Below are 23,972 nucleotides of genomic sequence, written 5' to 3' on the forward strand. Positions count from 1 at the left end.
CCCTGTCTCAACTTTTTTGGAGCATGTTGTAATCAACTGATTTGAAATGACTCATATTCAAATTCATATTCAAAATATAAGCAGGCATGCACACAGCACTTGCACAGATTCGCTAACCAGGTAAGAACGCCTGTTATACTGTATATCAGCAATATATAACAATGATATTGGTTGACTACTAAAAAAATATCTCAAGCCAAAAGTGATTGTTACAATGGAAAGAAAATCTGATGTGTTGAAAAAATGTGTTGAGATTACGGTATAGCGCTTGAAAGATTTTGGCTTGTTTCTCTCCATTTACTTCCCAGAACAGTATGTCACCGTGACCCTCTATATCATCTTAGCAGAAAAAGGAGATCAGGGGTGACATGTGGCTCTTAATGAATTAACTAAGGGGAAGTATAGCACAGCAATCCTTATGTCTGAAGAGAAGACATTAGTTGTAGAAAAGCACATTACATTGTGTGATATGCAGAGCAGTGGCTGTCTCGCTCATTAGCAGCCAGCTCCTCTGTGCCTCTTGGGTTGTGCTACATCAGTCATCACACCCCAGGGCTATTTCAGGTGAGAAAACTTTACAGGAATGGACTTTAAATAGCATTTACATGTTCTGTTACAACACATCACTTAAACTGGCTTTAAGCACTGAGATTTTGTATTGAAGACTGAGGAGATTTTGGGCTTATGAAGAGAGACTTCTATATCTATAATATATTCATCTTTAATTCCCGTTTTACTGTATATCCTGTAATCGAATATCACTTGTAAATACATTACATTGCAAATGTAGAATGTGCTGTGAGTGCTACATGTTGACTTTCAAATAATGTTTTTGTTTTCCAGATGTTGTTTTTAAAAATGGATTCGAATCAGCTGCACCATATCAAATGTGATTACCAATGTTCCTTATTTCTGTCTGGACTGACTGCTCTGTGCAGACCCTGCCCGTGTTGTGAACATGCCACCTGTCATCTACGCCCCAAGAAAATTGCCTGGAATCATTCGCTGCCCAGTGGATGCCAACCCCCCAGTTATATCAGTCAGATGGGAGAAAGATGGCTACCCTCTTAGAATCGAGAAGGTCATTCATGTGTTGACTTCTGATGTCAGAAATCACTTCAGGCTGTGTTTGAAAACACTACACATCAATGATTGTGCTTCTCTGCTCCTCTAACAGTATCCTGGATGGAGCCAAATGGCAGATGGAAGCATTCGGGTGGCAGAGGTCACTGAAGACTCCCTTGGCACCTACACCTGTGTGCCTTACAATGTCCTAGGTACCATGGGACAGTCCCCTCCGGCCACTCTGGTGCTAAAGGTGCATGAATGCATCTTAACTATAGGGGTCATATCATGAGGAATCTCATCCTGGTCCCATAGAATCATGTTACTATACCTACATTTTTCAAAATGATTTTTATGTGGCTCGTTGTACGTATAATGACATTTTCCTCATAAAATGAACACTGAAGGCACTACAACAATTACTTTTATTCCCTTTTATACAAATTACGAGTAAACCGGCAGATTATCAGTTAATAAAAACATACTTTTTGCCCTATTCCTCACACAGTGCTATCTTATGACATCTAAACATTTTTACTATAGCATATGACTTGTAAGGTGATAAATTTTAACGTTACATTACATACACAATTACATTTACAAGCTTGTTTGAGCACGATCGAATTGTGCGGTAGCTCACCTGATAAAGCGTTGCACTTGTGATTCAAAGGACTGGGATATAAGTACTGAACAGCACGTGTGTTGACGTGAGCCAAAGATTCATAGAAGTACCACAACAAATGTAATTGCTTTTTTCACCTCACATTTGCTTTTATGATACTATCAGTTAGGTTTAGGTTTAAGGTTTAGGCTAGGGATGTCAGTTTAGTTGATTTAAAACTCGATAGAGCATTAAATTTAAAAACCTCATCTGTTTAGGTGAAAATTTTTCATCTTGGAACTGGCCCAATATATGTAAGGTACCAAGTAATATATTTTAGCCACAATTTTGCCACGGTCACATCATTTTCATGACATGAGGCAGAAAACTGAACTACACAAAAGACTCATTCTGTTGTACATCCTCACTTTATCACATCACAGTGAAAAATGCAGTCAATGCAACACATTACTGTCCAGATACTTGGCCAACCCAGTCATAGTGAGGTATTAAGAAGGAAACAGGATAGATGCTATTATTCCTTGTTGTGTGTAGCACCTGCTGCTCTGCACATCCATCCGATGGATCTCAATGTTAGCAAGTTTAAGTTTATATTTATAAAAAACTATATCAAGTTTATATTTATATAACAAACTAAAGTTTCTCTAATCACAGTTTGATTATAATGTTATAATTATAATGATATCCATATATATTTATTATATTTCTGGATGTGTGTGTGTGTGTGTGTGTGTGTGTGTGTGTTTGTGTATATTTACAAGTTTAAATTATATTTTTAATTTAATGTACTTTTATTATATATTACATTTGTTTTATTTTAATATTTTAATAAATATTTTACATTTTAATTTAATTTAATCTTAATATAATTACCATTTATGTTGACTTTTTAATTATTTAAAAACCTTTCCTTGTCTGCCTCTTTCTTCTGCACTAGCTTCTGTACTACTCTAGGTACTCTGGGAACTTTGCAGTGCAATAGTGCAGATATTGTTGACTTTTGTATGACAATTTCCTTGATATGATCCTCATTTGTAAGTCACTTTGGATGAACATGTCTGCTAAATAACTAAATGTAAATGTAAATTGTAAATAAAAAGTGACAACAAACTTGCAGATAGTTTGTGAGTGCCATATCACTGCATTTAGCATTCATCTAACATGCAAAGGGGGCGTTTTTTAAAGGCACAGCAGCAAGAAAATGGCTTGCTAATTCTAAGGGCCAGAGAGAGGTTAGGAAATGGTCATAAATCTTAGTTATTAAACTAACATTATAAGTGGAAAAATGGGTTACGTTTGATTTTACAGTGTCCTTGTTACAGTGTAATTACACAAGTAAGTAAGTCATATTAATTAACAACATGTACTCACTATAGGTTTGGGGTTAGGGTTTGGATTAGGGTTAGTTACTTGTAATTATGCATAGTTTACTGTTATTACTATAGTCAATACATGTAATATGTTTAACAAGGCCACTTTAACATTAAGTGTTACCAAAAAAATTAAATAATAAAGAAATTACTCCTTTAATTTTAGTTTGATATGGGTCAAGGTCCAGGTGGTTTATGTGTTTAACCTTATCATATGACCATAGGACCCCCCTTACTTCAACGTGAGGCCTGGGGGGGAGTACCGCCAGGAGGCGGGGAGAGAGCTGGTCATCCCCTGTGCTGCCTCTGGAGACCCTGAAATTCCAACCATCGTATGGAGAAAGGTAAAAACATCATGACTCTGAGAACTTTTTCTCATTTGCACAGACGATTATTGTATGGTATAGGCATAATGTTTATTTTTTTTGTTTCATGAAGGTTGGGAAGCCCAGCAGAAGCAAGCATAACATCTTATCAAGTGGGAGCTTACAGTTTCTGTCTCTGAGCAAAGAGGATCATGGGGAGTGGGAATGTGTCGCTACCAATGTAGTAACAAGCATCACTGCCAGCACACACCTTTTTGTAATCGGTAAATTATTGTTATCATGCAAAGTAGTTTCATATTATATCATGCATTGATGTAATATTGATGACTGATGAAATATACGTATATTATACTTTCATACTTTGAGTATTCTGAAATGGATCGTTCCAGATGGTAAAAAGGGTAACACTTTAAAATAACTTTAATTAATATTATTAATAATGTACTGTAAAATTAAACCAAACAGGGTGATCAAAACCTCAATGTTTGGGGAGTGAGGAAGTCTTGCATCATCCTGAAGGGGTTCATTTTGCATTAACCTCCTGAGACCCAAGTGTGACTGCTGTTTGCATTTTCCATTCCCCTTTTTCATTTGTAAAAAAATCTTGAGCAAATAATTTTCATAAAACCTGATGGCAACATATGTGGACAGCGGGACTAAGTTGTGAAATCTTAAATAATACCAAGAAAGTCATATTTTTTTTAATCAAATAGTTTTGAGATGTTACAGACATTACATCAGAAATTAACATAATAAATTCTGATTCAAAGTAATATCCAGCATAATCCAATCACTGCCAACCGTGTTAAAATAAAATTAAACATTAGAAATTCTGAATCTATGTACTGATTACCATTGTCCAATGTTTGTAAACATGTTTAGTGGTCAAAACATCATCTGCAGCCTGAAACTGAACTATTGGTCGGATGTTTGGAGTGAATGCACTTGGCTGCATAGAACGCTAAATGATGCTCTCTTGCTTCCTCTTTAGTGAATGACTTAAACTCTGCACTGGTCTCAGAACACTTCAAAATCTCTATATAAAGCCTCTGAAAGCAACATTTTTCAGCTTTTGGATGAACCCATTGATTCTCAATGTGATAATGCACAGTAAAAAGGATTTCTAAGGAAAAAATGCACTAAAGTACACAACAGTGTACACTGTATTTAGCATCATGGCGTTTCTCGATAAATCGCTCAGATTTTAAAAATGGCATATCGGATGAAGCTAGAGACTAATCTTTTGACTCAAACAGGTTTCAATGTAAAAAACTTAATTCGGTTTCTTACCAGATGTTGTTTTGTTGGTGTTTCTCCCAAAGACAAACTCCGCTGTGATCTGCACCATGTTGTTTAGTCACATGACTCAGTATGTTGAAAGTTTAACCCTTTACTGACAGCCCTGAATCTTCTAAACTGAGATCAGTCAGTTTAAATGAATTTAAATTATGCATTGCGTATAGAAAAGCAAAAATACAACATCCACACACGTGTACAGTGTGTGTCATATGTCAGTTATGTGATTCCTCAACATGTGCCAGACAGAAAGTGGAGGCTAGAACATTCTGCATTCCCAGCCACCTAGTGAGTCATTACAGCAGGGGTCCGTGTGGCTTGTGGGGGCTCTATCTCAGCTTTCACATCAGTGAGTTTGCAACGGATGACAAGTGATGTGTCAGCGTGCGCAGAACCTCAGACATGCATTATTTGTTTGGTGATGGACTGATGTCATGACAGTGCAAAGATTATGCTTAATGAGAGCGCAATTAACAGCCGCTCCACTGCTGCTGTGTGCTGATAAGAGATGTGATGGAACTTCCGACTCCCTCCTCCACTTCTGCACTATCCTATCGTCCAACACTTTCCTGCTCTTATCAGACTGGGTCAGTCTGGGCTCAGCTCTTGTTTACTGTCTGCTCAGAAGACATAAGTGTATAGGTTGAGGTCAGACAAATTAATTTCCTACTCTTAAGTTCTCCATAAATCTCTTGTTGTTTGACAAGGCTAAATCCATCTCCCAAAACAGTTGTGTTGGGACAAACAACCTGGCACTTAGAATGGAAGTGAATTGGGCCAGTCCATAAACATTAAAATGCACAGTGTATTAAAAGTAAAAAGTAAACATATGTGTTAACATGGTTTAAGGTTAATGGTTTGTTCAAATCACTAACCTTTAGTCTGACAAATGTTAACCTTGCCTTAGCAGGCACTGCTAATTAAATAAATAATTCTATGTTTCAGGCACTAGTCCACATGCGCCAACCAATGTCCATGTGTCAGCATCCACAAGCTCCGCTAATGTTTCCTGGGAACCTGGATATGACGGAGGCTTTGAACAGACGTTTTCAGTCTGGTACGGCCCGGTGTAAGTCATGGCAGCAACCTCACTACTTATAGTTCCTTCCTTACCTTTTTTTCTCAATCTACTTGTGACTGGGTTAAGTCTATTTTTTACCAATGTGTTGAAGCATAAAGTGCATTCAGAAAGTATGCAGACCCCTTCATTTTTTGCACATTTTGTTTTGTTGCAGCCTTATGCTAAAATGCTCAATCTACACTCCATACCCCATAATGACAGGATGTACGGGATGCATGTGAGCAAAATTTCAAGTGTCATAGCATTTATTTACATTTACATTTATGCATTTGGCAGACACTTTTATCCAAAGCGACTTACAGTGCACTTATTACAGGGACAATCCCCCTGGAGCAACCTGGAGTTAAGTGCCTTGCTCAAGGACACAATGGTGGTGGCTGTGGGGATTGAACCAGCGACCTTCTGATTAACAGTTATGTGCTTTAGCCCACTACGCCACCACCACTACTATATAATATAGCAAAGTCTGAATGGGGGGTGGAATGCCCAGTTCCCAATGTGCTTTTAGGTTCTCGTGGACACGTAGTGCTTCGCCTCAATCTGGTTGGTGGAGGACCAATCCTAGCTGCCTCCGCGTCTGAGACTATCAACCCACGCATCTTATCACATGGCTTGTTGAGTGCATTGCCACGGAGACATAGCGCGTGTGGAGGCTTCACGCCATCCACCGCGGCATCCACGCTTAACTCACCAAGTGCCCCACAAGAATAAACCACATTATATCGACCACAAGGAGGTTACCCCATGTGACTCTACTCTCCCTAGCAACCGGGCCAATTTGGTTGCTTAGGAGACCTTGCTGGAGTCAATCAGCATGCCCTGGGATTTGAACTAGTGAACTAGCGAACTGCAGGGGTTATAGCCAGCACCTTTACCACTGAGCTCCCCTGGCCCCCCAGTTTTTTCTTTTAAATACATTTGCAGAGTTATCAAAAATCTGGTATTTGCATTGCCGTTATGGTGTGTGGAGTGTAGATTGATGAGGAAAAAAAATATTTAAGCATTTTAGCACATGGCTGCAACATAACAAAATGTGAAAAAAAGGGGTCTGAATACTTTCTGAATGCACTGTGTATAGCACACCAAGCCTTCTGTTTGGAGGCAGGGCTGTAGATTAAATTAATCAAAAGAACAGTTCAAAGAAAGAAAAGCACAATGTTCAAGAACTGTTCTTGCTTTTAAAGCCAAATTCTTAGGTATTCGATTAAAAGGCAGTTACCTCAAGCTGACATCTCACTACATAGCATCTGTGATGCAGTGAATAATATCAGCAGGCTCTGTGCCATGCCAAGTGATAAAATGTGTACATATAGCCAATGTAATGTAGTTACTCATCATTTTCATGACTTTCCTGTTGGAAACTGACGACACGAAGGTGTATTGAATTGCTTATTAAATCAATGCTTTGTGCCATGAAGGTTCATTCAATCATTCACTTAAATAAGAAATGATTTTTTCTCTGGAAGCCTTTGCAATAAATATGAGAAACAAATCATGTGTTTTCCCTGGGAAAAGATTTCAAATGCAAGGGGTGTTCAAGACATAGTTTATTTGTTGGACACGAGAGTATATAGGACTATACACAATTGATGCTAATTTTCTGATATATCTTGTTTTTATGATATTTTATACAAAATATGGTCTTTCCATTGAAGCTGATTAAAAACATATGATTCTGATTGAAGTTGCACCAGCTATATATTGTCCTGAGCAATTTCACTGCTATGTTTAAAAGTAAAATTTTAAGTCAGTATTAAAATAAAAATATAATTATTTTAGAAAATAAAAACAATAATGGACCACAATAAATACATAAATAAAAAAGTGCCTATTAAAACACTATTGTTTAAATTACAACTGCAATGAAATAAAATAATTTATTAAATATATATTTTTTTATTATTTACCCACAAACATGCACTTATATATACGTAAACATACCAGTATGTATCAAGCACATTTATACCATACCTTTTGATGTGTGTTAAAGAGATAATTCACCCAAAAATGAAAATTCTCTCATAATTTTCTCACTCTCATGCCATCTCAGATGTGAATGACTTACTTTCTTCTGCAGAACACGAATGAAGATCTGTAGAAGAATATCTCAGCTCTGTAGGTCCTTACAATTTAAGTGAATGGTGACCAGACCTTTTAAGCTCCAGAAGCACATAAAGGCAGCATAAAAGTCATCCATACGACTCCAGTTGTTTGGGATATGTTTTACAATAAATTTCCACTTTCACTTCTAGAATCTGAAAGTAAAGGTGAAAGTGGATATTAAGAACAAAAAACGTATTTAAATATTGATGTTTATCACCCACACCTATCAAATCGCTCCTGAAGATATAGATTTAACCACTGGAGTCATATGCATTGCTTTCATGCTTCCTTTATGTGCTTTTGGAGCTTGAAAGTTCTGTTCACAATTAACTTGCATTGTATGGACCTACAGATCTGAGATTTTCTTCTAAATATTTTTGTTTGTGTTCTGCAGAAGAAAGGTATGGCATGAGAGTGAGTAAATGATGAGAGTGTCAAAAAAAATATTTTTTAAATGCTATTAACATAGCAACTATAGAATTACATTGTTACAGTATGATTACAGTATGGCATAAATGTCATCATCCAATAGGAAAGTGAAGAATGATTTAGGACCTCACGATTGGCTGTCCATACCTGTGCCCGGTTCTCAGACGTGGTTGATGGTACAGGGGTTGGAGCCAAATACTGCCTATCAATTCAGTGTGCTGGCCCAGAACAAACTGGGCACTGGCCCCTTCAGTGAGGTAGTCACTGTAACTACAGGAGGTTAGTGATACTTCCCTTTATAAACACTTTATAGTGAAATGTACCTCCAAATGACCCTACACATGAAATGCAGTTATGTTTGTTCAGCACAACCTCTTATCTTCCTGCATGTCCCAGGGTATCCTATAAGTACCCCTGAACCCATGGTGCTACTAACTCCACCACGGTGCCTGACAGCCAATCGGACACAGCAGGGTGTATTGTTGACATGGCTCCCTCCAGCCAATCACTCTTCACCAATTGACCGTTACATCATCGAGTTCCGTCTGGGAGAGAGGTGGGAGGTTCTAGACGACTTGATTCCTGCCACTGAGACTGAGATCATAGCAAGAGACCTCATTCAGGTAACACATTGGGTTAATATTTCTACTATGTCAATATACATTATAAAATGGACTATGTAAATGGTTAATTTCCATAATTAAGAAATAAATAAGGAAAAATGTACAGTCAGTTGGTCATTGTTGCAAAATTGGAAATAATGACCAGTGGCTGGTGGCCAAATAAAAAAAAATTAAACATGAAAAAATCTGACATGAGTTTAAATTATTTTATAATGTGAGAAGAAAGAGACCACAGAGTGTAATGCAGGAAATCAGTTGCCTCAGATAACTGAAAATTATGCAGATTAGGGGTCATTATACTTAAGTATTTGACTGAAGAAAGCCAAAATTAACCAATCTGAATCGAGGAATAATAGTAGTAATATCAGCCAAAGTTGCCTACAGTTAGCAATTACACAGGAGAAATGATGTCTTTCCATCTTGCACCAGTGTTCACTTCTGGATGGATGGCAGCTATGTGATTATTGAGAAAATTAGCATAGTAAGAGATTTCTGTTGAAAAGCTCAGAAGATATTGTTTTAATTTAGTCTGACATACATTCAGTATAGAGTCTGCGACAAATGTTCTTATTTTAAATCCTTTGGTAGATCTGAAACTTCAACCTGCTGGCCTCACAGGATTTGTGACCTACTGACCTGTTTCTCTGTCTCCCAGGACTCTTGGTATGAATTCAGAACGCTTGCTGTAATGGATGATCTTGTCAGTGAAAGCAGTAATGTGGTGGGAGTATCAAGTACAGGTGAGAATAAGGGGCGTCACTAAAATGCACCAATTCATAGTTTTAGCCACCTAGGTCTTCACTGCCCCCTGCTGGTCAAAATATTTAAAGCCCTTGTGCTTTTTTTTTTTGCTATGTAGATGTAATAGGCTGCAGTAATGCCAATACCATGCCATAGGGCTGGGCAATATATGGAATAGAACAATATATTTACAACGATTTTTCTGGTGATTTAAAATGACCAACAATGCAATAATCGCAGAAAAGAGTTTTATTTGACCACGTCATTAGGCTTGTTAAGGCTCAAAAAATTAGATTAAGAGTTGATCATGATTGTGTTGGCATTTTTCATGTGTTTTCCAAATATTTAGTAGAATATACAGTATGTAGACACATACTGCTGTTTATTATTATGTATTGTGATATCTTTGTGGTCAGTTAGATCATTTACTGTATCTAATTCCTAAACATTTAGAATTTTGGCTACAATGGTTGTTTTGTTAAAATGATGGTTCCTCTTATTGAAAACAACAACATTTTAAGTTATTTCAGAGCAAATATATAAATATAGACATATATAATGAATATCATCAAAGTCTAAATTATAAAGATATATTTTGTATCTATATCGGCCTGCCCTATGCCATAGTCTGCTTTATGATTCGCACTAACTGAAGCATAGTCAGTAACCATGTTCACCTGCTTTGTGATTAACACACTTGCTGCATTCTTCCATCTTTATTTCACATTCTGGAGTGTGTCTCCTCTCTCAGACCCCTTCCCTCCCACAGAGATCTCAGACGAGGGGCTGGCCAAGCCAGTGGTGGCCGGAATCGTGGCCACTATCTGCTTCTTGGCGGCTGCCATCTTGTTTAGTACGCTAGCTGCGTGCTTCGTCAACAAGCAGCATCGTCGCAAACTGAAACGCAAGCGAGGTGGGTCCCTTTAAAAGACAAGACAGACTTTTTCTTGTAGTGCTGTATTTAAAGCTGAATTGTGTCATTTTTGTACCACTAGCTATACGAAACAGAATTTCAAAACAACACAGCTCAAAATAATTTTCAATGTCAGTATTTCTGTCTTGTTTCCCAGTAAAAATACCTAAACTAGAAGTTTAACAATAGTGGATTTTGCTGATATGATAAATAAGCTGGTGGAGAAGGCTGATAACCCATTCATCGGCAAATTGTTTTTAAAGCCGATTTATTGAATGTTAAAACTAATTCTTAGTATTTCCTTACTGTACAAACATAGATGCTACAAGAGCCCTAAATTATTAAAATTCCAGGTGCTGTTTAATTTGCAACCAAAATACCAATAATAACCATAAATAAATAAAAAAAAGATTTGGTCCATAGCACAGGAGTTTTAACTGTAAACGAGCCCTAAATTTCAAAGCTCACACAAACACAGAAGGGAAACATGCACTCTTACAATAATCTACAATGTATTACAATATAAACACTATAAAGTAAACATGGTCATATATTGTAGGCTAATAAATACTGTATAAGCAGTAATTCATCATTAGTAGATCATCAGCAATCCAGTAATTAGAAGAAAAAACAATTCCCATTTCTCTAGGGACACACAAAACATAAATTTATTGAGAGGCAAAAAGACATAATTTACTAAGTTTTGTTTTCAGAGAAATCTTAACTAAATTGAACCTTTGCATGAGTAGGGTCTAAATTCCTCTGCAGTGCCTCCTGGAGTGAGTTATGAGTTATTCTTGCACGTGACAGGTGGTAGAGGGGGACAGAGTGTAGACTAGTATTTTGCTTCTATTTTTTTTAATTTCTATTTTTTTTAATACTGTATGTAATAAAATAAACATGTAAACAAATGTATTATGGCTTCTGTACTGTTTTTGTTTTATTTATTTTGTTTTCATAGCTGTAAAATACAAATGAACAAATAATATCATCAGTCCGGTTTGCCTATGCACTGTTTGACATTTCAGACATTGTGTGTGTGTGGGCGCACGCACGCATGTGTGTGACAAGCGCTAATGTAAACAGACTTGGCTGTGTGCATGGCTTAAAAGACTGTATGAGTAACTGTTTGAGCGAATATAAATAACAGACGCGCCAAAGCTGATTTGAATCTGGCAGCTTGTAACGTAACTGGCAGTTGCAGAAACACATATGTGTGACAATACTCTACGGGGACCAGTTATTAACATATGTGTGATGGTACATATGAAAGTGTTAATGAGTTTTATGCTTAACACAAGAAAAAACTATTTGCTTATGAAAAATAGAAAATAGACAAATTTACTTAATTTAAAGGGAAAACATTACTCCATTGGGATGTATTTTTTTGCATAAAGTTTGAACCATACACTTGAAAACAAGACAACAATACTGATTGAGAAATAAAGTTTTGCATATTTATTATTATGGTTTTTAAACGGTGGTTTCCACCTTCTTTTGCACACACCCCATCTCACATTGATCGAGCAAACTGATAGTCCCGTCCCAAACTTATGTTAGTGTTTGAGCCAATATGGCTGTTTGGGGCCAATAGGGCAAACAAATGGTTTGATAGTGTTTACATTTTATGGGAAAATAAACCCACGAGTAGCTTACTTATTGTTGTCTCTGCATATTATGCAGGGTAAGAGAAAGTAGGCTATTTTTGCATCCAAAAATGACAGAGGTTGTGATAAAGATCTGAAGCATACTGTCATGCTGATGCAACACTTTGTTATATCTGTCCTTAGACCCTCCGTTATCGATAACGCACACAAGGAAAAGCATCGAATCTCCGTAAGTACCAGTGCATGGTTACATCAATCATACTTTGCACTTTTGCAAATCTGTTGACTCTCAGGATCCCTTCAGCACATGGCTTCAGAGAGCAAGAGAGCATGTACAGTTGGGGAAATGAAACCGCTTACCCTAGCAGCTGCTGTGTTACTGTGAGAGATGCATGGAGGAGGATTTGAGTGGTCACTAAAGTGGCTGCTATAAATGCATCTGTGCTTACCTCTGCTTTTCAGCAGTGAGATGCATTGATTTGCCATTACAAACAATCTTCTCTAGCTTTTTCTTTTTTTTGCCATTCAGTCAGGTCTTAACAGAACCTTTCAATAGCACAAGAAAATATAATCAACATGCTTCTCCCTCTCAGCTCTTCTGAATTAGTGCAGGCATGACAGCATGTCACGTCCACATTTAACCGGAGCTAAATGGGGGGAGGAGAACATTTAAGGTAGCATCCTTATCCCAGTTCAAACTGGGACTTATGCTTTTATCCGATTTCATTCTGGTCTTCATAGAGCTGCAATCTCATGCTCCCATCCCACCCATTTCCACATAGCAGTGTGGAACCGTAGTCTGGTTGACGGCCGACTCGGCCCCGTCTCTATTGTGTTTCTCACCGCAGGCCTCCTCTTACCCCCTTGCCTGGCATTGAGCCCTACTGGGAAGAGCCAGACAGGAGCAGCTACAGGCCCCCATCCACCAGCCCTCAGTGAGTGCTTGCACCTGCACCTCTTTAAGCGTCAGGCGCTAGTATGCGTCTGTCAGCAGTAGATGCATGCTTTCAGTTTGTGGTGCAGAGCTAAAATGCTTCTTTGGGGGAATAAACATCTTCAATACTCAGCTGCTCCAAATTCTGACAATTGATTGATCCCGTAAAGTTAGAAAAAGATGAAAAACTTCTTATACAAAAAAAGATGAAAAACTTAGTGTATAAATATATAGCTGATATTATGTTAGCCCCTCGTGCCTGTATGACTTGTGTGTTCTGTGTCATGTTCTGATTCTGTTGTACTCCATTTTGTCTCCTTTTGACACAATCTTTCTCTTTTCTTAAAGAGATATTTCAGCAAAAATGAAAATTCCAACATCATTCACTCATTCGCTCACTCTTGTTGTGTTGTTCCAAACTCATGACTTTCTTTCTTCTGTGGAACACAAAAGGAGGTGGTAGGCAGTCTGTTACCTTCAGTTACTGTTTACTTTCATTGCATCTTTTTCCATACAATGATAGTGAATTGTCATTGAAGCTAACAGGAAACATCTTTTATGTCCCACCAAAAGACAGAAAGTCATAACATTTTGAAACGACATGAGGGTGACTAAAAGATTTCAGAATTAAAATTTTTGGGTAAACTATCCCTCAAGATGACCTTTAAATAAAGGTATTTTTATGTAAATATTATTAATTTGTTACATTAACAAATAAACATGAAAGTGTAAACTCACGCCATTTCCTTGAGATAATATATCACGTGTATAAATGTAGCATGGTTTTTGTTTTGATATTTTGGATATTCAGGTACGGTATTCCCCAGGGCTCTATCCTAAGCCCTATTTCTTTTTTGATTGATAGGCTGTCCTCTGGGAAGATTAGTCCTGAGAGCATTTCCTCTTCCAGGCCCCCATCTCTGACCAGCATGGGTGGCCACGGCCTTTATGTGAAGAAGCTGCCAAGCCCCAGGAAAGAGAAGGAGCTTTCCCTCTATAAGAAAACCAAGAGAGCAATAACCAGTAAGAAGTACAGTGTGTCCAAGCATGAGGCAGAGGTCACCACACCCATCGAGCTGATCAGCCGTGGACCTGATGGCCGATTTATCATGGATCCCACCGACATCGACACTTCCCTCAAACACGGACGCATTGAGGGTTTCCCCTTTGTGGAGGAATCAGACTTGTATCCAGAGTTCCGCCAGTCAGACGAGGAGAACGATGACCCAGGGCCCCTGCCCCCAGTCATGGCTACCCTCAGGCCCCAGATATCCCCTGTGTCCTCCAGCCAAGAGTCCTACATGCAGCCCCCAGCCTACAGCCCTCAGTTCCAGAGGCCCATGGAAGGTATGAGCATCTTGGAGGGTAGTCGGCTTCAGGCCACAGGGCAGAGCCGTGTCTCCCATTTTCACAGGGTCTTCCCTCCAGGGCCCTTCTATGGCTATCTAGGTAGTGGCGCTGAGGTGGAGCTTCACCCTCCTTTTTACATGCCTGATGTTAGCCCTCGTAGCTCTGCCATGTCCTCCTCACCATCTTATCCCCCCGAGGGGCCGTTTCGCCATCCCACCATCCCCGAGGAGAGGGAGGAGCTGAGGATCCATCAGTACGGCGCTTCAGGCCACGCCCTCCCACTGGTGCATAGCCCTCCCTCCTCTCGCTCGACCGAGATCTGGCAGCCTCCTGACTTCCCCTTTCTGGGTCAGGAGGGTCCCCGTCTCGCTCTTCAACCACGTCATTCCTCATATCTCCACCGGGACCTCCCCGAGCCCCCGCCATACCCCTCCCATAGTCGCACTCTTGGCACCACCTCTCAGCTCCCTTCAAGCTCTGCTTTCCTCCAGCTGGAGGCCCCTAGAGCCCACCTGAGCAGATCTCCCGGCAGGTTCCCGCCTTCAGCCAAGCATATAACTATGCAACAGGCCCAGAGTCTGGGGCAGTTGAGACACACTGCCCACGGTATGGGTGTACCAGTGTTGCCTTACTCAGGCACCACGGCCCGCATGGGGAGCCCAAGCACACTGCACAGTGAGAGCTCAGACGGCTGGAGGTCCGAGGCCCAGCCTTGGCTGAGCCCCAGGGCAGTGCGGCGGATGGATCTTGGCTTGCAGCAGGTGGTCCTGCAGCCATCACGACTCTCCCCTCTCACCCAGACACCTCCCAGCTCACATGCCGGCTCTCCAGACATCCTCATCCGCCCTCCTCCCCGTCCCAGCATCCTGCGGCCTTCGCGCTCTCAAGAGATGCCAGAGAGTGGCCGTCACCCTGCCAGTGTCTCCTTCTCCCGGAGGTCTCTCTCCTCTTCCCCCACCACCTCACCCACCCAAGGTCAGAGGGCCAGCCTCAGCTACCCCACCCACATGGCCTTTGCCACAGCAGCAGCCAGCTACCCCTCTCAGTCCCCTTCACCCCCCACGGAGAGCAGTGATGCTTTTGGCCAGATGCCGTCTCAAAGAAGGACAGATGAGGAGATGCTTCCCTCAGAACCCTCTCCAGGGTAGGTGAACCGTACCATTGGAGGCTCCAAAATGACAAAGGAGATAGTTATTAATCATCTATGCCACAAAAGCAATGCTTTCATGCTTTTCCAATGTTGAATTATAATCTTCTACATGCACATCTTAAACTGTTTACATATGCACCAATGTCCATGTCCTCCAGCATAACTTATTGGGTTCACAGGATAAATTTCAATACTTTTTTTTTTTCAAAGCCTAATCTCAGTGTAATCTTGATTTATGAAAATGAATAAAACATTTGATGGATAAGGGCTTTTCTAATGCATCCATGATGACCCCATGGCTCTTCCTTCTTTGCCCTCTTTTGTGGGCTGATCACATCATTCACCCTCTCCAGCTCATTTCCCTCATCCCGTTCACTCCCTCTAACTCAGGGCTTTGACCATCGCAGTGGCCTTCATAGGCGGCCTTCATTGCCAGGGATGAGTGTGCACTCATCTCTTGCAACACTCATCCTCATCTAGAGTAGAGACGCCACTTTTACTCTGGAGGCTCTGGTAGTCTTACCCTCTTTGTTTTTGATTGATCTCAGCTATCTGGGCAGCATTGTTGTGACCAGGTCCTCTACACCACAATAGGTAAGGGTCGAATCCATGTCTGAAAGGGGAGGGGTTTGCAGGTGGGGTCTTAAATCATTCTCATTTAAAGGGGAATGACAGACTTTTCAAGATTTTGATTACATTACATAAATTATAGATTTGTGAAGAGTTTACTTGCTCCCTGCTAACAATAAGACCAGCCTAAGCTTGTTTGCTAATCTTAGCTGGTTTAAGACGGTCTAACTGGTCTCCCAGCCTGGCCAAGCTGGTGCTTAGCATGACTTGCTGGAACGTGCACAAAACTATCTAAAACCAGCAAACAGACCAGCTAAGAGCAGCAAACCAGCTTTTATATGTATTTTTTAGCAGGGCTTATAAACACTGCAGTTTTCTTTTCTTTTTTTTTTTTTTTAGAAATTTCCAATACATTTCTGTGAGAATCAAGTACAGAAAATTGTCAGTTTTTTTTAACAATATTTCACACTTGCCCCCTTTCAGAGGCAGACTTGGACATTCCCCTTTAAAAATGTTGTTTCCATGTACAAAGATATCATGCATGCCTTCTCTAAATACTCTTCCTCGATCCCGAATCAGTAACAGCAGTTCTCAAACTAAAATTTCTTGTCACATCTGTTGTCCTAGTGGTTTGGTTCATTTCTTTTATGTAACTGTTCTTTGCTGGCCATTCTCCCCTCCCTGCCATCTCTTCTCCTGTCAGCATGGTGAAGCCACTGTACAGTGTATTCATGGTAACCAGAGTGTGTTTGATGTAACGGATTGTAGTGCTCAGTTATGTCTACCTCCCCTCTCTGTTAACCACTTTCACTTTCTCTTTCCACAGCCTCAGCAGCAAGGGACACTGTCTATAAACGCTTTGTGTTTCTGTGCCTTGTGAGTCCATGAGTTGTTGGCTGACTCTTCAGTATGGACGTTTGAATGTCATGATCTCTGCCATGATAGAGGAATGGCATGTACGATAAAAGACAACACTTTTCAGGACACATGACCTTGTTGTGGTCAGTTTAATAGAAAATTGAACTCAGTGTGCTTACTGGGAAATGTGATTTTGGCTAGTAGTAATTTGATTGGAAAGTGCTGGCAGCATGGCAGCAGTGTACAACATGAGGTAAAAGGTTTTGTCATGATAATTTAGGTTAATTCACATAACATCTGTAGAAACTTTATAAAAAGTGCTAACTTCAATTTAGCAGACTAACCAAACTAATGTGATGTGCTTTTAACTTAGTACCCACGCGCTGTACTTAATCAAGGATTTTTTTAAAAATACATTTGATTTGGTAATTTTTGTGTTTTGAACAACCAATTATAGTTAACAAGATCATGATTTAATTTAGATAACCTGTTTAAAAAAACAAAAACAAAAATTTCTACATAATATCTAACAAGAGTTTTGCGACTCATCCAAAGTTGATTCATTGCTAAATTGCACAGCACATGTTGATGAATGGTACTTTAGTACTTTTGTCACAAAGGTATTAAAATTGCATCTGACATTGGGGAGCCCGAGAGTTACAAGAAGTTCCCAATCTGAGTTTAAACAGACCGATGGAGGGCAGCACACCCTGGTGGCTGTGTAAAGTAATGCAACATTATGTTTGTCTCTCACAGGGAGCATCTAGGTGAAGTGAGAGTCCCTGCAGGGTCTGAGAGTTTTGAAGCACTGATTTATTATTGTATTAATAAAGCCAAGAAATCATCAGCCAACAAGAACAACAACTCCAGATTCAAGAAAAGGACAGGTCAGTTTCATCTCTATTTTACTTACTGGGAGAAGTACACATGTTAGTTATCCTGATGTCCCAATTACTTTTATGTGATCATTTGTTTAAAGGAACTTACTATACAGCTCTTTTGGCAGCATGGTGTCGATTATCACAGATAATAATTTCGACTTGTCCCAGTTTGTAACATACAGAAACATGCACAGTATAAAATGTACAGTAATGCATTTACAATGGATAACAATGCTTACTAACCTTGTTTGTATAAAGTTGCAATTGAACTAATTTCATATCATAACCATCATACTTTTGCACGATACATGCACGTTTTGTATAATACATGCAAGGATACCAGAAAGAGACCATTTACATAAAGAAAAATTCACCCACGGAAATTGTCTAAAATTCATCTGTATAGAAAAGTAGTCCCGTTGTTAAAAGGACCACTTAAATAACTGTACAGTTCAAATAAATGCATTTTTGTATAGTAAAGATCAGGGCTTCCCAAATGGGGGTTTTTGAGGGAACTCAAGGGGGTTTGTGAGAGAGTGTGAGGTTGCGTATAAAAATATTTCTTTCAATTACAGATTTTTAAAAAACCTTTAAAGATCATTCCAAATTTGTCCTTCATTTGACTAAAAAGAAAAAATATATATATTTTTTTCATTTTAACCATCCTTGTGTCATTGAATTCAGTGCCATTTTCTCACCGCCAGTCAGTTGCATGAGAGCGCACACTGTCTCTCTCTCTCTCTCTCTCTCTCTCTCTCTCTCTCTCTCTCTCTCTCTCTCTCTCTCTCTCTCTCCCCCTGCTCATGCCTTGTATATCAGTGAGAAAGAGAACAAGAGTGTGCGCTCTCATGCAACTGACTGATGTTGAAAAAATGTCACTTTTTAATTCAAAGTTATTCATTTCATTATCAGCAATGCAATCATGTTTCAAACGTTTCCTTCACTGACCTGACATTATTTGCCCTGTAGTCCTTAAAAGCAATAGATGATGGCTGCACCTTCTTGGCCTGCCCTGTACTGTTACCGCTTCTGCACTGGTTCTGTTCACTGCCGAATGGACTGGTTGACGTAGGCTTCTGATGGGTCTTAAAGGCACCAACCCCAGCTTATAATAGTTGCTACAGCCCTGGCTTTGTTACTTTGGATGGGGTCAAAATTATTGGCTGTGGGAAATGTCACCATGCCACAGATACCGTTGATAGAACTCAACTTGTTTTAAATCCCAGAACATTCTTTTCATAAAGTATATAATAGTGGTTAGTTAGTATATTTCAGCTTGCTGTTTTGTATGAAGTGTAAATTTGTGTGCTCTTGCAGTATCCCTGTGTTTCTCACTTGTTCTACTGTCTCTAGATGTGTCGTCCTCTCAGACCCTGCAGCCGCATGCATCTCAGGCCTCTGAGCAAAGAGAACATCTCAGCTCTCCCTCCAAGAAAAAGTGGAAAGGTCCACTTAGAAAGCCTCCCTGTCTCCATCTGTCCTCTCTGCTGCGTTGGCTTCACCCCAGAGAAGACAGGAAGTCACTCTTGGCCAGTTTGGACCCTGCCCCCTCAAACTATGGCTCTCTACTCTGAAAGAGCCCGAAACACACTAACCTTATCCTTGTCCATTAGCAAAAATGTACAATGGATATGCTCTCAGTACTGTTTTGTCTAAACTAGAAACGATTTATTATCTTCGTTTGGCACAATATCCTACACATATCTGTATTTTCTGTAAATTTACACAAAGGTAAAAGTACAGGGGTGCTACACTTTTAGAAGAAAGGAAAAAGGATAGGAAAAGCTTTGTATGATATTATACTGAAAAGAAAAAGAAAAGAAATCCATTACATTTTAGGAAAAATGCCACTTCAGTAATTGTAATCTGTTATTAAATCATATTGTGTATATTGTGAAGGATAGAGAGTTTAATACTCTGTACAGGCATGTCCCTCAAGACGTGAACGTTACTACAGGGTTTCTTATCTTCCTTCTACAAAATATACCTCATAAAAACAGAAGAAAAAAAAAAAAGAAATAATCTGGCACATATTTCAGCACTCCTACAATATTTTGTGCAAGCGAACATATTTCATTTTAAATGACATATGCGGTCTGTTTGTGGCAAAGCTTCAACAGTATTACAGAACAAGAGGGATTAAGTCCAAAAAGATCAACATAATTTGTTCCATCAATTTTATTTATTATTATCAAAATATTACAAATTAAAGATAAAGCACAGAATATCATAGAAATTGTAAGCTTCAAAAGACAGGCTTTGGTTGGCTGCATTACTAAACAGGTTGTGGGACAATAGCTATTCAGTAATTTATGTTGTCAAAGCTCAGATTGAGCTAGTTTTGAATTCCAAGCAAAGGCATGTGGAAGAGAAAACATTGTTGATTTTTAAAAAATGATTTACATGATATATTATTTATGACACATAAACTACTATTGAACAGTTAAGGCACTTTTTATATCAGTTTAAAGACATTATTTAAAGACATGACAGCTAAAGTGGTTGGAGGTAGAATAATATTAGCCCCCTCAAAAAAGATTCAGGTTCACATGTTAGAAATATGCTTTTTGACAAGTTCAGAAGACATATTTACCAATGTAATATTTAAACTAAAGTACAATTATTTGGTCCTTGTCTTGCACAAATGTAGTTAGAAGTGGTGAAATGCATTATTGCGAGGATATTATTATGAGGATAAATAATAATTTGATATGTGTTGCTTTAGACATACACAAAGGAAGTACAGTAGATATTGTGCAGACTAATAAAGACATCAGTATAACAGCTACATGAAATAATCAGTGTTTTCTACAGAAATGAACCTCCAAAATTGTTCTTTTTAAAAAAAAAATTTGAGTTGATTATATTGTACTCTCGAAATCATCTTTAGTACTGTATGTATCATTCATCTCAGCTCACCTGAAGTCAATCGCAAAGTTTGTGTGAATTTAATTATTAATGATTTCGGCTGTTCATTGTATCTAGAGTTCACTAACAGCTGCTGATTAAGCTAATGGAGCATTTAGTTTAGTTTAACCGAAGGGGAATGTGTGGTTTGCTCTTAGAAGATCAGATTTATCTGAATATTTTCAATGTGTTTTAGTTCATTTAGATGCCAATGCTACCAACTCCTATATTAATCTTCTCCAAATTTCTCTATGGGGTTTTTGTGGCTAAAGTTGAATAATTAAGTACGATGTAATAGGAATGTGAATATCTTGCAGTACTTGAACCAGACTGAGTATACAAGCAGAGAACACTGGGATGAAATTCTGTGAATCAAGATTCACAGAGTAGGCTTTAATTGCACACAAAAAAAGTGACATTGAGTGTAGACAATTTGACTTAAGTGCCCAAAAGGCTGTTCACTTTCTTTTTTTTAATGTAACATAAAAAAACTAAAAAAAAAAAATCTAATATTTCACTGCACAGTGATTATTTGAGCTATTAATCCCATTGCTTATTTCAACATATGTCTTTGTCAATTGCTTTTCACCCCACATGGTGTGTACCAATTCATAAAGCTGCTTTAAATATGTTGTCTCCCAGAGGACAGGGGCAGTGGCTATTTTAGCTGTTGGGAGAAAAGTATTAGACTTAACTCTGTTTTTGCTACATGTCCTGTCTATACAAGTTCTGTCAAGAATGCGTTCCACATAAGTCCTACAAAAGCCACATAATGTTTACATGATCTAGAACTAACGTGCAAGGATGTAGGCACATTGTATACATTATGACTTGGTGCTATGTCTTTTTGAACTTGTGGTGCTGTGGTTCAGCGGTTAACACAAACTCACGCACAGTCCTCTGTCTTTAACTAAACTAGCTTCATTGTGGTTTCCTTTGTTGAGTTCTCCGGGTGTGTAGGACTGCAAGCAATAAAAACCTATTTCACAGGGCAGGTCCTGTGCTCTCACTATGTTTCACTATGGGAATGGCAAAGGAGTTTAGTACAGTTCCACATTCAGATTTAAAACATGCTTACATTATTAAGTGATCATAAGTAAAAAGCCAACACATATAGAAAGGTTTATAAAGACTTGAGGAGGCAGCATATCAATGTGTAAAACGTGAAATGTACTCACGGTATGATAGTAAATGTTTTTATTTAGCATGGTAAGGAACTGGGAACATAAACAGGTGTGAAAGACAGCATTTATGTTGTATTGCGTTCTTCTTGGACATATCGGAGTGATGCATCCTTGCATAAATCTGTGACACTGATTTAAAATGCAAATGCAGTGTCGCTTTATATCTGTGGATGGTGATTGACAGTGTTGTACTTTATCCAACTCCTCTGGTCTCTGAAAGGAGCACCCCATTATTCAACATTTTCTTGTTGAATATACTGTATACGATACTGTACAGGTAGACATGCCCCTTTTGGCTTGTAATGGACAAATGTCTAAGAGGGTATTGGAAATGAAGTGTCATATTAATGATTGCCTGTATTCAGTTATTGTGCTTACTTCTTATGGTGCTTTGTGAAACTTTATTTCCTTTTTCTGTTGATTGAACAGTACTAACCTTACATAACCAAGAAAGTTACTCTGATTTCACTCATTCAGACCTGTTTGTCTTGTTTCAGATAAAATGCATCTTTTTGTTCTTTATTCTTTGCTGTTCATATTACAAGCACTGAAAACTTAGAATGTAATACTGCATTATGCACTAATTTATGACTGTTTTAACATTAAACCTCATTCTTAGAGATAGTGCTTACTTAAAGCATATTTCAAACTGCATTGTTGTGCTTTTTAACTGCTTTTAGATTTGTGTTGTACATTGTTTACAGATTATATTATCTGAAGAGGTATTCTGGGCAAACATGTTTTCATCCTGACACCTTAAATGCAATGTATAAGAGACTGTTCTCATGTGAAGAAAAAGAAAAATCATAAAATAATATATTTTTTTCCTGATTTATTTGATTGAATGACTTGATCGGAGGCTTCTTTGTTCAGTTATCGGATTTATTTCAGGAATTATTCTCAAACAGTATGGTGCTGTACCAAAGCCTTATGTAAAATAGTATTACAATGTATTGTTTGATTCTTCTGCCACTGCAACTGGAATTTACCAAGAAATTGCTAGACTAAACTGATTATGACACGTGGTGCGGTGTGCCTCTGTATTCTCGTCCTTGATTAATACTCCAAAGTGTTTTTCCACGGACATTCTGTGTCTCCACATGCTCAGATGTTAAGATATGGTGCCTGGTGTCTTCATGCTGCTAGGAGTAAATGTTAAGGTGTTTCATATCTGCACCAACATCTGAAGTGTGAAATTTTGACCTCCACAGTAGTTGATTCAGCATCTTGATATTGAAAAGGAACAACCCTGCAGCAAGCAATGGCATTTTTAGAGAATAAACAAAACCACTGTTCTACCACTGTTTTCATATTTTGTTTTTACATTTATTAATAAACCTTTCTGGATTATAGAAACCCCCAATCAAAAAGAATATGCTACCCTGACAAATTAATTGTCCCTGACACATCGATACCAGACCTGGTTGTGATAAATATGGTGTTAAGTGTCTGTGTGCTGTCTTTAACAGCCCAATTTGCATTGTTTACATCACCAGAGGCCCAGATATGCACATTTTGGCAAGCTCTCTATTAGGTTGACATTTTACAACGCTTTGCACCATGTAATAACCCCATACAACTTTTTGTATTTTGATATAATAAAAAAAATATAAGAGTGTATTTATATCTGTACGAGTGATCTTTTGACCATAAGTACTGACATTGACCACTAGAGACCACTATTGTGTCATTTTAAATCAGTAGGTAAATCAGTTAATAATGTTAAAGACGCACTCAGGGTGCGTCTCAATCAGCTTCCTAGTACAGTAGGCAGAGCATTGATCAGGGAGTCTGCAGTTTCTGGTGCTTTCTCAATCGTAAAATCGGTCTAGGGCATTGAAACTTTCGCTCCCTAAAAAAATCCCACAATGCACCGAAAAAACAGGGAGCATTGCCGGAAATGTCGTCACGTCTTCTGGAGTCTCTCAAGTCCTTAAGACGAGCACAAGTTTAAATATGTGA

The 23,972-nt window shown here is 38.7% G+C and overlaps 1 protein-coding gene across 1 annotated transcript in view; it reads left to right on the forward strand.

Moving 5' to 3' along the window:
• LOC127630245 (protein turtle homolog B-like) overlaps positions 1 to 23,622 on the forward strand; it is a 113,929-nt gene extending 90,307 nt beyond the window's left edge. The window contains 14 exon segments of the mRNA XM_052107722.1: positions 939 to 1,081; positions 1,178 to 1,318; positions 3,282 to 3,401; positions 3,496 to 3,646; positions 5,625 to 5,748; positions 8,396 to 8,571; positions 8,689 to 8,915; positions 9,571 to 9,655; positions 10,408 to 10,569; positions 12,360 to 12,405; positions 13,025 to 13,111; positions 13,976 to 15,604; positions 17,795 to 17,925; positions 19,273 to 23,622. Of these exon segments, the coding sequence (XP_051963682.1) occupies positions 939 to 1,081; positions 1,178 to 1,318; positions 3,282 to 3,401; positions 3,496 to 3,646; positions 5,625 to 5,748; positions 8,396 to 8,571; positions 8,689 to 8,915; positions 9,571 to 9,655; positions 10,408 to 10,569; positions 12,360 to 12,405; positions 13,025 to 13,111; positions 13,976 to 15,604; positions 17,795 to 17,925; positions 19,273 to 19,493 (3,443 nt within the window). The 3' untranslated portion in view covers positions 19,494 to 23,622.
• Positions 23,623 to 23,972: the final 350 nt, after the last annotated feature.

The sequence above is a fragment of the Xyrauchen texanus genome, chromosome 36 (assembly GCF_025860055.1).
Source record: "Xyrauchen texanus isolate HMW12.3.18 chromosome 36, RBS_HiC_50CHRs, whole genome shotgun sequence".
NCBI lineage: Eukaryota > Metazoa > Chordata > Actinopteri > Cypriniformes > Catostomidae > Xyrauchen > Xyrauchen texanus.